General features: G+C 44.9%; 2 protein-coding genes across 6 annotated transcripts in view; one reads left to right on the top strand and one right to left on the bottom strand.

Moving 5' to 3' along the window:
* Ube2d4 (ubiquitin conjugating enzyme E2 D4 (putative)) overlaps nt 1-8,107 on the bottom strand; it is a 24,785-nt gene extending 16,678 nt beyond the window's left edge. For 2 of the 5 annotated variants that reach the window (XR_003837981.1, XM_029483240.1), the window contains exons 1-5: nt 8,020-8,107; nt 6,467-6,530; nt 3,388-3,414; nt 3,220-3,251; nt 3,048-3,125 (exon numbers count right to left, since the gene is read on the bottom strand). Coding sequence is in view for 4 of the 5 variants with exons in the window: in XM_029483240.1 (XP_029339100.1) it covers nt 3,048-3,125; nt 3,220-3,251; nt 3,388-3,414; nt 6,467-6,530; nt 8,020-8,043 (225 nt within the window). In the remaining variant the exon portion in view is untranslated. The remainder of the gene's footprint in view (nt 1-3,047; nt 3,126-3,219; nt 3,252-3,387; nt 3,415-6,466; nt 6,531-8,019) is intronic. The other 3 variants (XM_029483241.1, XM_021178475.2, XM_029483242.1) reach the window with 3 other exon arrangements.
* Nucleotides 7,887-17,676, top strand: part of LOC110306308 (up-regulator of cell proliferation) — a 47,815-nt gene continuing 38,025 nt past the window's right edge. Inside the window, exon 1 of the mRNA XM_021178472.1 lies at nt 7,887-8,381. The gene's annotated coding sequence lies outside the window, so the exon portion shown is untranslated. The remainder of the gene's footprint in view (nt 8,382-17,676) is intronic.

Here is a 17,676-nt window from a genome sequence, read left to right as displayed (position 1 = left end):
GGTAGGGAAGTGGGGGGGAGGGTATGGGGGACTTTTGGGATAGCATTGGAAATGTAATTGAGGAAAATACGTAATAAAAAAAAATTAAAAAAAAAAAAAAAGAATGCATGCACTAGCGCTGAAGAGGTGGCTCAGTGGTCATGGGCACTTGTTGCTCTTGCAGAGGACCCACACTCAGTTCCCAGGACCCATATGGCAGCTACAATGGACTGCAACTCCACCGCAAAGGGATCCAACACCTTATTGGACCTCTGCAGGCACCAGGCATGCAAACAGTGCACATACATATGGCAGGCAAAACACACATGTACAAAATATGAAATAAATATTAATGTGTACATTCCGTTCCACTTTGCTTCTTCATTATGGACACAACAGGACTGGTTGTCTCCAGCTCCTGCTGCGTGGCTCCCCTGAAATGATGGGCTGTAACCAGAAACTGTGAAGTGAAATAGACTCTCCCTAAGTCACTGCTGTCAGGTCTCTATTCAAGCAACAGAAATGAAACTAAGACACAGGGGCTAGCTGGTCTTTGGCTATTTGGTGGGTTCTTCTTTCTCCCACCCTTCTCCACTCTTTTCCCACCCTTTCAACCCCCTAATATTAGATAGGAGAGAGAAACAAAGATAGAAAGGAAAGGGGCAATGTTATCATTAGACTACTTCCTGCTGAATAGGGCATTGAGTTCCTTAGGGCAAGTTTGACTGTCTCTGTCGGGATATCTAATTTTTTCTTTCTTCTTGGTGGACGACTACTTAACAAACCATGGGCAACAACCAGTGACAGCCAGCACACAACCACCTCCCCCCATTCACCCACCACCCACCCAACTACCAACCTAATCTGCCTCACAGGAGCTTAGCAATTTTGTTGTTGTTGTTGTTGTTTTTTGTTTTTTGTTTTTTAGAGACAGGGTTTCTCTGTGTAGCCCTGGCTGTCCTGGAACTCACTCTGTAGACCAGGCTGGCCTTGAACTCAGAAATCTGCCTGCCTCTGCCTCTCAAGTGCTGGGATTAAAGGCGTGTGCCAACACAGACTGGCTCTTAGCATTTATTTATCCTCTGAAAAATTCCCCTGAATTCTAAAAGACAATTGTAGAAACTCTCTGCAGCTGGCAAAATCATGCCCCTGCTAGAGCATGAGGCAAATCATAGTCAGCTGCTGTGGACAATCTGAAGCAGCCCCGTATCCCATACCTGGGATTAAAACAAAAACATAGCCTGATGATATTTGTTTTTTAAAAAGAATCCAAAACTTCAAAACTGTCACTACAACAGGTATGTATGTGAAAGACTGTCTGAAATCCTTTTAACAACAAAATAAACTAACTTTTTCGGGCTCCATGAGTGGATGATTTCACCTTTGTGTTTTCAAGTGTGGAGAGAAGAGGAGTAGTCCCAGGGTGTGCAGGTCCCAGGTGCCTCACTGGGCTGGGCACCGTAGCACACCTGCCTCCCCCAGGACCTTCTCTTAACATCCCTGGGGCAGGTATAAAACCACACCAGTTGAGGACTCTGTCTGACATGGCAAGGAAGGAAGCCAGAGCCTGAATAGACTCTCCTACAATGATAAAGGGCAGTTTAGGGATCTTCATTAACCTACCTACTGCCATCTGTGGCTATTTTAACAGTCTCTTATTAACTCTGGTCTATTTTCTCCAATATACTGCATTTCCCAAAGCACTCCAATATACAACTAAAGACCCAAACAACAACACTCCCCCCTCATTAGCTGATTTATAACTGGACCCTCATCTTTTTCTTCTTTCTGTTTCTCTTTCTTTCCTCCCCCCCCCCCACCTTTGATACAGGGTGTACTGGCTGGTTTTGTGTGTCAACTTGACACAGGCTGGAGTTATCACAGAGAAAGGAGCTTCAGGTGGGGAAGTGCCTCCATGAGATCCAACTGTAAGGCATTTTCTCAATTAGTGATCAAGGGGAAAGGCCCCTTGTGGGTGGGACCATCCCTGGGCTGGTAGTCTTGGTTCTATAAGAGAGNAGGCTGAGCAAGCCAGGGGANGCAAGCCAGTAANGAACATCCCTCCATGGCCTNTGCATCAGCTCCTGCTTNCTGACCTGCNTGAGTTCCAGTNCTGACTTCCTTTGGTGATGAACAGCAATGTGGAAGTGTAAGCTGAATAAACCCTTTCCTCCCCAACTGCTTCTTGGTCATGATGTCTGTGCAGGAATAGAAACCCTGACTAAGACACAGAGTCTTACTGCATAGCTCTATAGCTCTGGGTGGCCTTAATCTCACAGAGATCCACCTGTGTCTTCCAAGTGCTGGGGTTAAAGTTAAATTAAAGCTATGCACAATCGTGCCTCACTGTTGCCTCCTCTTTCAGACTGCTGGTACCTTCCACCTACAGTGGTCAGGTCTTTTATACTCTATAGTCCTGGTACCCGAAGAAACTTTAAAATTGTGACTTCATTATGGAAACCACTTACCACAACAGTCCTGGATAGTTTTCTGTCAACTTGACATAAGCCAGTCATTTGGGACTAAACTGAGAAAAATGGCTACCAGATTAGCCTATAGGCAAATCTGTAGGACATTTTCTTGATTAATGATTGGTGTAGGAAGACCCAGCCCACTGTGAGTGGTGCTACCCATAGGCAAATGATCCTGGGTTCAAGAAAACGGGCTAAGCAAGCCACTAGGAGCCAAATCAGTAAGCAACATTCCTCCATAGTCTCTGCACATAGCTCCTGTCTCCAGGCTCCTGTCTCCAGGTTCCTGTCTCCAGGCTCCTGTCTCCAGGCTCCTGTCTCCAGGTTCCTGTCTCCAGGTTCCTGCTTGCGTTTCTGTCCTGGTATCCCTTAGTGATAGGATGTGACCTAGGAGTCGTAAGGTCTTGACATTATCACAGCAAGAGAAACTGTAAGATAAGGCTAATCGTGAATGTCAGGAGTCTCAGCAGGCTGACCATTGACTGGTAAAGGCAGAGCACTGGGAAAAGGTACACACCGCTCTCTCTTATCATGGCAAGAGAAAGTCATCATAAGCTGTCCTTTCATCAGAACAGTGGGAGTTGGGGGCAGCCTCACCTTTGGGGGCTTGAAAGGATAATCTGTAGGGAAGTGGATGGTCAGGAAAAAAACACCTCCTTGGTAAGGACTGTCATTCTGGAAGGACAAGACAGAGGAAGACATCAATGCCTGCAGGAAAGATGAAGTTCCAGAAACAACCTAGAGCTGTGCATGCAGCAGCACTACCTACCGGGCCCATGATGGTGGCCTGCCAGTGGAGCACTACAAGACAAAAGAGAGACAGGCATGTAAGGCTCCTCAGGGAAGGCGCCTGTTCTCCTGGAAGGGTGCTGCTGGGCTCCACACAAGCCTTGCTTCTGACACCGACTGCAAGTGTGGGGCTTGGAGAAGCACTCACTAGGACTCCAGGGCTCCTTAGAAGCTGCTGCAGCCAGGGTTATAGGTTAGTAACATGACACAGATCCAAATTCAGTTTCCTAGGCAGTTGCTGCCAACCAGGAATGCTTGCCTGTGCAGCCCTGCTGACCCTACCATGAGCACATGACTGATGAGCAACTCTCAGAACTGAGGTTAGGGTTCCCTCAGATCTTTTGTGGTCCAGACTGATTCTGGCACTTAGAAGGCTAGAACGGTGTTGGATCCCCTGGACTAGAACTGAAGACAGTTAAGGATTCCAAGTGGTCGTAGGAACTGAACTCAGGCTCCCTGAAAGAGCAGCAAGGGCTCTTCAGCACGGTGACTACAGTCTAGCACTCGGCACAAAACTGCATCCTAGCTAGGCTTTGCTCTTTACATGCTGCTCTTGGCAAGCGCTTTTCTGCGTCTTGGTCAGGCTGTGGGGCTTCTTGGTCACCCATGTCATCCTACCTAGTGACCTAGGCAGTCTTCTGAGGTTTTGATAACAAACCGTGAAGCCTTCCTGTTTCTCTCAAGTCCCTGCCCTTCAGCAGCCAGACTTTCATATGAAAACTCCTGTTGTCTCCAGGGTCTCGGGCTGTCTTGACTGCTTTGCCTATCCCTAGTACACAGGGGCTCACCAAGCTGCTCGGAATGCTCCAAACAGCCACATCCACGGCTCCAAAGTACTTCAGGGCAAGGACTCCAGAGCCTCTGTAAGCACTGTCCTTTCACTAATGCGGTGGTGGGCTTGTGAGTTCTTAGAGATCTCTATTCTCAAGAAAATCCATCTCATATAAATCCACGACAGATATTGATGTAAGGCAAGGTTTAAGGCCTAGACCTGTCCTGGTTTTCTTGTCACCTGCTCAAATATTCTATAGGTTCAGTCCATGTCAGCAAGACATGGACAACACTTATGTTTAGAACACAGGATTGAAGACAATCTTCTGAAACTCCTTGGCTCACAGATCTTCCTCAATATTTCAATCAAATGCTTGCCTGAGCTAATGAAGATATTGCTTTAACATTTTAAATCTTTATTGCTGGGCTGGAGAGATGCCTCAGTGATTAAGAGCACTGACTGCTCTTCCAGAGGTCCTGAGTTCAATTCCCAGCAACTTCTTGGTGGCTCATGACCATCTGTAATGGGATCTGATGCCCTCTTCTGGTGTGTCTGAAGACAGCTACAGTATACTCATATAAAATCAATCAATCAATCAATCAATAAATCTTTTAAAAAAAGATAACTCGTTATTTCTGCATGCCTGTGGTGCCATAGGACTGAACTCGGGTCATCAGATTTGAGCAACAAGTGCATTACCTGTTGAGTCATTTTGCTGGCTTGAAAATATCACATCTAATGCTTTTGACTGTTTTAATTTCATCTCATGCTAGTTATTTGGTTTTTAAGTTATATATATATATACATATATATATATATATATATATATATATATGTATATGAATATGATCTCTGTGTAGGACGCTCATATGCGCCATGGGGTGTATGTGAAAGTCAGAGGACAGTACCCTATGCAGTTGCTTCTCTCCACTTATACATGGGCTATGGGGATCAAATTCAAGTTGCCAGATTTTCATGGAACATGCTTTTACCCATTAGCTATCTCAGTGGAACTAGGAAGACAGGAATGTACTTCAGTGTGAGTACTTCGGATATAACTCAGATCCTTATGTACTGACTGAATCACCTTTCCAGTCCTAAAAAAATTTTTATTAAGTGATAGAAAAATATATATTACATAAAAATAACCATTTGCAGGGGGCTCAAATTTTATGGCAATCTACACTGTCTCAAAAATAAAAATGACAGGGCCATGAAGCTGACTTGATGGGCAAAGAACTTTCTGTAAACAATGAGGGGCTGGGTTTGCATGTCAGCACCAGCGTGCAACGGTGTCTGTGTGTGTGTTGTGTGTGTGTGTGTGTGTGTGTGTGTATAGTAAAACTTAGGGGTTAGGTAGTTAGCCAGCCAGTCTAGCCAAAAAAGGTGAGTTCTGGGTTCAGCTAGAGACCCTGTCTCTAAAGATACAGTGAAGGGACCAGAGAAATAGCTCAGTTGTTAAGAGCATTGGCTGTTCTTCCAGAGCACCCAGGTTCAATTCCCAGCAACCACAACCATCTGTAACTCCAATTCTAGGGGATGCAATGCCTTCTTCCGGTTTCTGGAGGCACTGTTGTGTACAGACATACATATAGATAAAATAATAAAATACATGTAAAATAATTTAAAAATTAAATAATTAAAAACTATCCGTGTACCATTTGCACTAGTGTCCCGTGTCTGAGCTGGGACAACCTGCCTTCCTTATGACTCAGCAGAGAAAAAATGATTTCTGATGGTGCAGGCTCCATTTGGAATGTAACACGACCAGTCACACTGATATGAGCTCATGATCTCCACTGAGAAAGCAATTCAGGCAGTAACTTACAGATTGTCACCACATCTGCCCACTTTACTGAGTTCTAAAACCCTTTCTATTTTTTTGGATACTAGCCAAAATCCTAAGCATGCTCAAACTGCCTCTTGTCTAGACTTTCTCACTGCTTCTCAGAAGAACCCAGTTCCCAACTTCATGCATCAGCTGAGCATCGTCGCGGAACACACCTGCTTTCCTGAACTACTTCTCTTCTCCGTCAAACTTTATAGCTTACCAGTTCTGTTGTTGTTCTCAGACTCTAACACAATGCAAAGTGATCCTTAAACTTTAAACACACACACACACAAAACCCAGCAAAACAAAACGAAAACAAAAAGAGAGAAAAGACAAAGCAACCTACAGTGGGCGAGGTGGCACACATTTATAATTCTCGCAATCTGAAGAATAAGACAGGTAGATACAGCTTGAGGCCAATCTGGGCTACATTGTATGTTCAGGCCAGCCTCAGCTACTGAACAGACATGTATTAAAACAGCAAAAACCAACCAAACAAAAAGCAATTCATAACTATGTGAAAGGAAAAGAGTTAGATATCCTAAGAACTGCTCGGTGGGGAGAGTCTCTGATGACACAGGAGGCTTTGACTGCGAGCCTTCTGAAATCTGGAAGGATACTTACAGTCATCACCCACAGGTCCCGCGGAACACTGAGCAGGGGGATCCCTCTGTAAGTCAGTCAGTTCCTAGAACATGAGACACGAGTTAGGTTGCTCTATGCCTTGGAAGCTGCCTGTACACACTGGTCCTCTGGCCATGATTAATCTGGCAGAAGCCCTTAGGAGGTGGCTGGAAAGAAGGCCAGGCAGGAGGCTACTTACAGAGGTGGATACAAGATGGCCAAGAGTTCCTGGACAGACTAGAGACACTCAGCAGTTAAAAGCACTTGCTGCTCTTTCAGCAGACAGAGTTCTGTTCCCAGCACTCACTTCAAGGGGCTCACAACCACTGTAACTTAAGCTCCAGGTGATCCAACACACTCTTCTTGCCTCCAAGGGCATCTTACACATGTGGTGCGTGCGTGTGCACACGCGCGCGCACACACACACACACACACAAAATATAGCGTTTGAGGTGAGCAACAGTTTGTACCTAAGAACCAAATGAAGGTCAAAATGAGACCTTTTGGAGTGCCTGGTTATAATGTGATGGACAATCTTGATTGTCAACTAGACTAAATCTCGAGTCAATTAAAATGCAAGCAGCTGTGAGAGATTTTCTTGATTGGATCATTTGAAGTTGGAAAGCCCACCCTAAGCCTGAGCCACACCTTCTGGTGGTAACCCACAAAAAAGGACATGGAAGAAGGTCCATTGCTATTTGCCTGCTCACTCTCACTCTTTTTTTTTTTTTTTTCTTTTTGGTTTTTCGAGACAGGGTTTCTCTGTGTAGCCCTGCCTGTCCTGGAACTCACTTTGTAGACCAGGCTGGCCTCGAACTCTGCCTCCCAAGTGCTGGGATTAAAGACGTGCGCCACCACACCTGTCCCCAAATCCTTCCAAAAAGAGGTTATAAATACCATTTTGCAGTATAGAAAATCCCAACTATTAATACTATGTGAAAACATGGATCATAAATTACAGTATAATGCAGAGTATGGCGATGCACGCCCCTCGGCAAGCAGAGGCAGGAGGATCTCTGTGAGTTTGAGGTGGCCTTGTCTACATAGCGAGTTCTGGGTCAGCCAGGACTACATAGAGACCGTGTCTCTCAAAACACCAAACCAAACTAAAACGGAACAAAAAACAACTTAGAAATATAAAATAATTTTCTTTAGGAAAAGGACGAAAAGTAGATAGGCTAAAACGTTAACAAATGGTAAAGGGTGGATTGGTGGTTTCTTTTTCTGAGATGCAATTACCAGGCTCTAGGTTAATAGGCTAATACAAACCTACGGGATGAAATACTCCCGCAGCTCGTCCTCTCGTGCTAGGCACCCTGGGAGACACCCCTCTGCTTCCCTAAACTCCCGCCCGCAGCTGCGCGCGCACGTGACCCGGTCGCGTGACTCCGCCCCCGCAAGTCGCCCGCCGGGCGCACGCAGCCACCTCCTAAGTCTGCGCCGGCGGCAGCGGTTCCGCCTCGCGCGGGGCAAGTGTCAGTGCGCCCTGCCGCACCCGCCGCGACAGCCCGCAGAGTGGACGGGCGGGAGGACCCCGTTTCCGCCACTCTTACCTTCTGGATCCGTTTTAGAGCCATGCTCCCGCTGCTCGTGCCCCACCGGCCCTGCGGGGCAGCCTAAGGCGGCCGTCTGGGCCACAACGCTGCACGCCGGGAGCGGCGCTCTACGCGTGCGCGCCGCGGTGCGCTGTGGGTAGCTAGTGCGCGCAGCAGTCCTGGGTCTGACCACCGTGTCGCGCACGGTCAGTTACTAGGCCACGGTCACTGGGCCCTGTGGCACTGGTTTCTGCTAGGCGAGGGGCCTGTACACCAGGGCATGCCTGAAACCGCAGGCGCCACACGCAATGCTCTCTGCCCCTCCCTGGGCTCCTCCCCGGGCTGTCACTTAACTCCTGAGCTTAGTGGTTGTCAGCGCTGTAAGTATACATTCACTTTTATATGCTTTCTGGGCAGAAGTGTTACAGATATTTCTGAATACGCGTAGGTGCTGAACACAGATGCATCTACATGTCTGGAGAGCTGCATTTTCAGTAGTACTTAGTTGGCTTCAATGCACTGCCGCTATTGAGACTCAGCCTGAAAGTGCACATCCCAAGCTAAATCCCGCTTCCCTTTCCCCAAGACATCGAGGTGTTTAAGACCAAGTGTAAAAACTTAGTAGTATGTCACAAAATCTGTGTAATAGTATCTTGGAAATGAAATAGAATATGGTAAAATACAAAATATCAGCATGCCTCATACAGTAAAGAGTCTGGACTGTATATATAAATAATCATATATATATTGTTTCCAGACAGATATACCTAATAGGGTATGCTAATGCAGTTGCTCTGGACCAAAGGTGTTCCAACACCAGACTGGACTACATAGTGAGTTTGAGGCCAGCCTGGATTGCAGAGTAAGACCATGTCTTAAAAAAAAAAAAAAAAAAGAAAAGAAAAACCCCCCAAAGGAAAATGTAAAACAACTAGAGGAGCAGAGGAGATAGTAGATAGGAGTGCTTGTGGTGCGAGCATGGGGCCCTGAGATCATGAGCACCCACAGAAAAGGTGAGGTTGGCTGCTCACGTCTCTAACCCCAGCACTGGGTAGCCGGCATGACAGGATCCCTGGAGCTACCTTAGCATAGATGGCAAGATTCCAGTTCAGTGAGAGACCGTGCACCCAAAGCAGTAAGGCACAGAGAGTAGCATCTACGCTGGCATATATCTGGCATTCTACTCTGGCCTCTGTCACGCTCCTGCACCATATGCATACAAACCCTGCCCAAAACAAAAACAATGAATCGAACACTTAAATGGTTTCCCAGCCAGATTCCTATATTCCATTCACCTATTCTCCTAATTTATCCTAAACACGTCATGAACTGTCCTGTAAACTATAAGCCTTACCAAGCTTCACCCTCTTCCAAAACTCCACAAGGAAGCCCTGTGGCCTGTGGGAATACATTCAGGGCTCTCTGTGATCCCTTAGGGTCTGCTGTCTGTAAGTTTTACTTCCGTAACTTTAGTTATGCTATGGTGCTGGTGGTGGCTCATGCCTTTCATCCTATCACTCTAGAGGCAGAAACAGGCAGATCTTTCAAGACAGGGTCTCTGTATAACCCTGGCTATCCTGGAGCTCACTCTGTAGGCCAGGCTGGCCTTCATTCAGCTCACAGAGATCCACCCATCCTGCACCTTCTACATTAAAAAAAAACCCATTTATTTATTTAATGTATATGAGTACACGGTGGCTGTCTTCAGACACACCAGAAAAGGGCATCAGATCCCATTACAGATGGTTGTCAGCCACCATGTGGTTGCTGGAAACTGAGCTCAGGGCCTCTGGAAGAGCAGCCAGTGATCTTAACCACTGAGCCATCTCTCCAGCCCCATCTTCTATATCTTTACACCTTGACTCTTTCTCTTTTAGATTCTTTTCATTTTATTACATATATTATATATACATATATATGAATATTTGCTGTATGTTTATATTTGTATGTATGTATGTATGTATGTATGTGTCCACAGTGGTTTGAAGAGGTTAGAGAGGGGTTGGATTTCCTGGAACTGGAATTAAAGATGGTTGTGAACCACCATGTAGTCCTGGGTCTTTTGCAGGAACAGGTGCTCTAGACCACTGGGCTATCTTTCCAGCCCTGTGGCCTACTTTTATCTGGAAAGCTTCCTTTGTTTTTCTTGAGTAATCTTCCAAAGCTCGTTGAAACATCCCTCAGATGGCTTAAGTGTAAGGCTTTGCTTCTGGAGTCAGGTTTTCACAGCCCAGCTGGGTGCACATTTCCAGTTGGGTGCATTGGCTCTCATTTGTACTCTAGCTACTTTGGAAACTGAGAAAGGAATATCATGAGTTAGGGCCAACCTGGGCAACATTTAGAGTCTCCCATTAAAAAAATAAACAAATGTAACTGGAGTTGGTGTCTTGTGCCTATAATTCCAGCTCTTGTGAGGCCAAGACAAGAGGATTGCTGTTAGCTCAGGCCAGCCTGGGTTGCAAGTGAGTCCCTGTCTCAAAAACCTAACAGCCAGGCAGGATGGTGCTCATCTCTAGTCCTAGCACTTAGGAGGCAGAAGCAGATCTCTGTGAGCTTGAGGTCAGCCTGGGCTATATAGCACCAACCAGTATGGTATAGTGAGATCTTGTCTCCAAAAAAATCAGGCAAGTAAATTACAACTACCCTCTACCCTGACACACACACATAACTTTGGTCACCTTGCAGAGAATAAGAGACTTTGGAGGGCTGGTGGGATGGCTCTGCCCACTACAGACAACACCATTCTCTAGTAAGGTGATCTTCAAGTGTATATAAAAGTTCATGAGCCTTCATGCCAGCCAGCAAGTGGCAACCTCTGTGGTCCCTACCCTACATCCTCGTGAAGTGAGTTCCATGGTTGGATGCGATGCTGTATGGAATAGAAAGCAGGCCTCCCTTGAAGTTCTGTCTTGACTTCCTTCCGTGATGAATTGTGATCTAGAATTTTAAGTCACTAAGTCTCAGGTTGCTCCTGGTCAGAGTGTTCTATCACAGAAATGAATACAACAGTGCTTAGAATCCTAGCACTTAGGAGGTGGAGGTAGAAGGAACTTAAATTTGAGTTTAGCTTACATTGTTATGTGATCTGGTTTTTGTATTTGAATGTAGTTCACAGTTCTGGAGACATCGAAGGTTGGACAGCTGTAACTGCTCAATTTGGGCCTCACAGTGATCTGTGGTAAAGAGCTAGAAAGGCACACAGTGGTGCAAGAAAAAAAATAAAGGTGCTAAACTTCCAAGATAGTTAATTCATTTCCTCAAGAAAAGCATTCTAAAGGCTGGAGAGATGGTTTAGTAATTAAGTGAATATTGGTCTTGCAGATCAACAGCCTTTAACTCAGTTCCAGGGAATTGGATGCCTCTGACTGCCGACTTATCTTCACTCACTTGCACAGACACACATATACATAATAAAAAAAATCTTAAAACATGCTTTGGAGCTGTGGCAAGCTTTGTCACTGTTGCAAATATATGAAATACAGATCTTAGAAAAGTCTGTTTGGTGTGTGAATCCATAGCCTTAGTCTCAGTGCTTTGAGGAGGAGTCAGGTGTATCCCTGGGTTTACAGGCAGCCTGGTCTATGTAACCTTGTCACAAAGCACAAAACAAAACAAAAACAGAAACTTGGAGGGCTCATTTTGGTTTATAGTTTTGGAAGTTTCAGTCCACAGTTGAACATCCATTGGTATAGGGCCTGTGATAAGTCAGTATATTGTAGAAGCAGGAGGACACGGCACCTCATCTTACTGCAGCCAGAAAATGGGGGAAAAAAAAGAGGAAGAGGAGGAAATCCCATCACCTCCTTCAAGGGCGTACACCCCTCACTTAGAGTCTCCTGTATGGGCAGTGCACTGGCGCAGCAGGGAAAGGCTCTTGCTGCACAAGTCTGGTGACTTGTGTTAGGCTTCCAGAGGCCACCTGAAGGTAGGAGAGAACTGACTCCACAAAATGTTTTCTGATCTTCACACATGCACCCACACGTGTGCGTGTATATGCCCAGTATACACCACACATACACACCAGAAACCTTGTGCAAGCCTTCTCTCCCTTCCCACTCTGTATTGTCTTGACGATGGTCGTATGCAGCAATGCCTGCCTTGCACTCATTGTTGAGATCGGGCTATTCCCTACTATGAGTCACCCCATGTTGTTTAAAACAGTGGGTTTCAGCCTGGGTTGCCCTGAGAGCATTTATAAGCAGCTTTTGACTTGATTTTGAAATTGAAGGATCTTGCTCTGGATGCACAAGTAAACACCACCATCTTTCAACAGTAGGGATAGGCACCACCCATGCAGCATGGGCTGGTTAATGGCAGACTCCTGGAAGAAGAGAGGGGTCTAGCCTATAAATTTATTGGGTGAGTGGAGACAATGGGGGCATGTGGGTAGATTAAAATCATATCAAACAAATTAGACACAAGAACTTATCTGACATAAGTCAGCCTAGGGGAAGGGTCCTCAGCCAGGACCCCAAACAGTGTGAGACACCTAGCGCTTCAGTGTGGTGACCCACCTCCTCTGTTATCTGATGCTCGGGTGTGCATCAAGGTCCACAGAAAGACAGAATTCTGAACTATTCCTGCGGCCTCTGAGCCTTGGTCCACTGCTGTTGACATGAGCTGCCTGCCTGCTGCCATCCATCCATCTGTACCTGAACTGATCTTAGACCTGGTCTGCCTTTGGCCTTGGTGCTGGAACTCTGCAGCTTTGAACACTGTCAACAGCAGCTTCTTTCCCATTGTCTTAGTCACTGTAACCGAGGCAACTCGTAGAAAGCATTTCATTGGGACTTGTATGCAGTTTCAGAAGTTTAGTCTGTTATGGTCATGGTGGAGAGCATGGTGGCATGCAGTTCATGTATGATTCTGGAGAAGTGACTTAGTCCTAAGTCCAGATCTGCAGGCAGCAGTATTCTTCCAGAGCCACTGACTGGGCCTGGCTTGGGCTTTTGAAACTGCAAAGCCCAGTCCCAGTTGTGCAGTTCCTCCAACAAAACCATCCCTCCTAATCCTTGAGTATTACTACTCTCTGATGACTGAGCATTCCAATATATGAACTAGCCTTGGTCAGACCACCACACCAGTGCTTCATTATGCTATACAGACTCTACTTGCATTCTCAGCTCACTTTAACTCTGTTACAGCCTCCTTAACTTGTCTTTTCTTTTTCTTTTTTTTTTTTTTAAGATTTATTTATTTTATGTATGTGAATACACATCAGATCCCATTACAGATGGTTGTGAGCTACCATGTTGTTGCTGGGAATTGAACTCAGGATCTCTGAAAGAGCAGTCAGTACTCTTAACCTCTGAGCCATCTTACCAGCCCAATATTTTTTTCTGTAAACCAAATATATATATATATATATATATATATATATATATATATATATATATATGTGTGTAATGTATGTATGCATGTCACTTGGAAGGCAAAAGTGAGCAGAGTTTGAGGCCAGCCTGAACAACATAGACCACATCTCCAAAAAACAAAAACAAAACTAATAACAACAACAACAAAAACCACGATTGAAATAAAGGGGCTAGGTATTACTGGTCTTTGCTACTTTGTGGGTTTCTTCTTTTTCCTACCCTTTATCCCCGAGGTTTCATCCTCTAACACTAGATAAAGAAGCAAGGATAGAGGGGAGAGAAGAATTAGGAATATCCCAGAATCTAGTTTCTTTTGTTTCTTTTTTGACCATGGTCACTAACAAACCACAACCTACCTCACCCACCCACTCAAAATCAGGGCTCTAGCACTTAACTATCCTCTGAAAAGTTCCCAGAATTTTTAACATCACAAAATTGTAGAAACTATCTGCACCTTTGAAAGCCATGCCTCTGCTAGAGCATGAGGCAAGCCCTTAGTTGGCTGGTGAGGACAGTCCAGTCCAAAGCAGCCCCACATCCCCACACCTAGGGTTAAAATGGAAGCACATTCTTATAATATTTCTACATTTTTAAAAGAAACCACATTCCAAAATTACCACTGTATTGAAGAGATGGCTCAGTGATTTAAGTGTTTGATATGCAAGTGTGAGGACAGGGTTTCTGATCACCAAAGTAAATACCAAGTGGGAATTGCAACTGTAATTTCAGCCTCAGAAAGCAGAGACAGGTTATCCACCAAGCAAGCTGACCAAGGAGACTTGGCTCAAGCTCTGGGTTTGCTTGAAGAACTCTGCCTCCTTGAATAAAAATAATTGATGATTGTTGGTCTGAGTTCTGCCCTGCACCTATTTATAGGTTTAACTGCACGTATCCCATGCTGCCACCAGCAGCTGCTGGGCTTCAGGGAAGTACAGAGACACTGCTGTGTGTGTGTAAAATTCTGTCTGAGATATAGGAATGTTGGAGTTGGTATTCTTGACTTCTGGACCCCCAGTTGCTGCTGGAGAACCACACAGAGAAGTCAGGAACGAAGTGTCAGGGTTCCCAGACCTGCAATGAGGCTGAGCCGTGATGGTTCTCAGACTCTTGTATATCCAGGCACCTCTGGGAGTCACAGAAGTGCTGAGAATGGAGCTGAGTGCCTGCAGGCTATGAGGATGGGAGGGGGGGGGAGCGTTGGGAGGTTTGGGGAGGGGAGAAGACTGGCTTAGCTCAGAGGTGATTGTCATTAGCTTGGTGGCAGTAGTTATGGCTGGGTGCACAGATGGGCCTTCTACAGGAGATTTAGGCTCGTTAATCAAAGACCTCTTCCATGCTGCCCACTGCAATTCTTGATGAAATAGGCAGTTGATGGTTCTAAACTGTTTATTGTCTGTTCATTGGGGAAAATGGATACAAATGTACCAACTTCTCAGGGTGGACCTGAGATTAAATAACTATTGCAGAGAGAAATGTCTGGGAAGGGAAGCTTATTGGCTAAACCCTCGGGGCCTCTAGGTACCTCATTAGAATGGAGAACTCTGTTCTGGGCCTATGAGACCACAGGTCACATTTCCTTATATGAGGAGTGTGGCATGTGTTCCAGGCTAAGAATTTGGCAGAGAGCAGGTAGACGCCTACCATCCCAGGTATGAGTTTCCAGGATCTCAACCTGTTCTACCCACTAAACTACCTGGCATGGATTACTATCCACGGGTGATGATCTGCAAAATCAGCATCAGGTTTCCACATATAAACATGCATGCACACAGGACAAAAATATTGTAATGAAAGGACCTGCATTTGCCTTCACCAGATTACCAAAGAAAACGGGATTATCTGGCACATTGTTGCCACTGAAGCCATTGAATCTTGTGACTTTAGTGTTTGTGTTTCTGGCACAGTGTGCTTGTGACACTCAGTATATAGTGGAGGATAGCCTTGAACTTTTTATTCTGCCCCACCTCTGAGTGCTGGGATTATAGGGCTTTTCTACCTCCCAGTCTTTCCATTTGTAGCTTTTCATTTTCCTGTAAATATTCTTGTATGTGTGCTTATTGCCTTGATAGAACTTTGTATTGCACCAAACCACTGTAGATCTATTAAAATAGGTTTCTCTCCTTCCTTCTTTCCTTCTCCTTTCTTCTTCTCTTTTCTCCTTTCTCTCCCTCAGCTCTAGGCTAAGGAACAAGCAAGACAATAAATAGTCAAGGAACAAGCAAGACAATAAACAAAGTCCCATGATCACTGTTTCTACGGGCTAATCAGGATGACCAAGATATCTGAGCCTGCTTCTCTGTCCTGGCCCAAAGTCAAACTCTTGCCTGAAGCTTACTTCTTTGTTCTAGCCCAAAGTCAGATTCCAGCCTGAGCCTGCTTCCCTGTCTGGGCCCAATGTCAAATTCCTGCCAAGCAGTCACAAAAGCTCTCCACACACTTCTTTTCTTTTGGAGACAGTATTTCACTATAGCTTTGGCTGTCCTGGAACTCACTATATAGACCAGGCTGGCCTCAAACTACCAGAGATCTACCTGTATCTCCTCCCAAGTGCTGGCTGTTTCAGGATTTCTGTAACTAAATTCTGAGGGATATAGGTCAGTAGGTTACTTTCTTTATATAGCTTTATTTTATTATTGTTTTTTGAAAGAGTTTGAGCAGGATTGAGGTTTTCTAAAAAAAAAAAATTGGAAGAACTCATCAGTAAAGACATTTGGCCTTAGACTTTGGAAGTTTTTGATAAGTGATTCAGTATTTTTACTTTTTACAGGGTCATTTGGATTTCCAGTGATTTTTCCCTTTATTTACTTATATATGTGTCTATGTGGGCATGTCCTTTGAAGATCAGAAGACAGCTTGTGAGGGTTGTTCTTTTCCTGTCACCATTGTAAAAATATCTTTTTTTAAAAAAAAAGATTTATTTATTTATTTTATGTATGTGAGTACACTGTAGCTATACAGATGGTTGTAAGCCTTCATGTGGTTGTTGAGAATTGAATTTTTAGGACCTCTGCTCACTCTGGTCAACCCTGCTCTCTCCAATCAGTGAACCAGCTCTCCAGCTCTGTAAAAATATCTTTTACCTGCCAGATATAATTGTCATCTTGGAGGCTTACTGCTGAATAAACTTACCCTTTCTAGCTCTTTCTGATCTCTTGGTGACTGGCTCAACTCAGTTGTTCTGGCTTCTTTTTGGCTTCTGACTGAATTGCTTTGCTTGGCTTCAAACTAGGTCTGGCAGTCTGTTTTAATCTTCTGGTTCCTTCTCATTTTCTGACTTTGTTCTATCTTCCCCTGAAACCTGTCCTGGTAAAATTGCCCCATCTTCTCTCTTTCTGCACTGCTCTTGTAAGACTCCGGCCCTCAGTCAATGGTACTTACTTTGAGATGCCCCTGTGAGACACCAAGACACAGATTGATGCAAAAACAAGAGGTTTATTTTCCGGCGCGTGAGGGTCAACCTTCAATTAGTCCTTCAAGGTGAGTTACTAGAAGGTGACCCCTGAATGGCTATTACAAGCAGTTTTTATACATTTTAGAGGCACAGGTTATATCAGCAAGGTTACAGTTCAAACTTGTTGGCTAAACCTATTGACCTTTAAATCTATTTGTGTGTTAGCAAGCATGACACACAATTGAACTCTCCCTGGGACTTTCCAGAGGGTTAGGTGACTATCAGGACATTCTGAGAATTTTTTACTCAAGAATGCTCTTGTGGGTGGAGAATAGAATTTGGCCTAGCCTTGACCCCAGTCGGGAAGGGGAAGCTATAAGGAGGGTGTGGAACTGGAAAAAAGCCCTTAGAGTCCTTCACTCTCTCTCTTTTCTGTGCTGTTCTATTGAGAGTTGAGCATACAATATCTCTATTTATTCTGTCAAATCTTTCTCTGATTCATCACTTTGTCTGCCCCTCATTTAGATACCACTTTCAAACATGGCTGCTTCCTTCTACAAACTAACTTGATTGTTTAGGATTGAAGGTATGTGGCATGTTTGCATTCTAGCCAGATCATATCTTTGGATGTGATTCTTTGCCAGAACAGCCATGTTTCTGGGTTAAAATTCCTCTACACACCATGTGGGTTCTGGGGATCAAACTTCGGTCCTCAGTCATGGGAATAGGCACCTTTGCCTGTTGAGCCATCACACAGGCCCAGATTTCTCTTCTCTTCTCTTCTCTTCTCTTCTCTTCTCTTCTCTTCTCTTCTCTTCTCTTCTCTTCTCTTCTCTTCTCTTCTCTTCTTTCTCTCTCTCTCTCTCTCTGACTTGGTTTATGTTACAGTTTGAAAGTGAAATGTCCCCCTTG

This window comes from Mus caroli, chromosome 11, assembly GCF_900094665.2.
Source record: "Mus caroli chromosome 11, CAROLI_EIJ_v1.1, whole genome shotgun sequence".
Lineage (NCBI taxonomy): Eukaryota > Metazoa > Chordata > Mammalia > Rodentia > Muridae > Mus > Mus caroli.
This window is presented reverse-complemented; position numbering and strand designations above follow the sequence as displayed.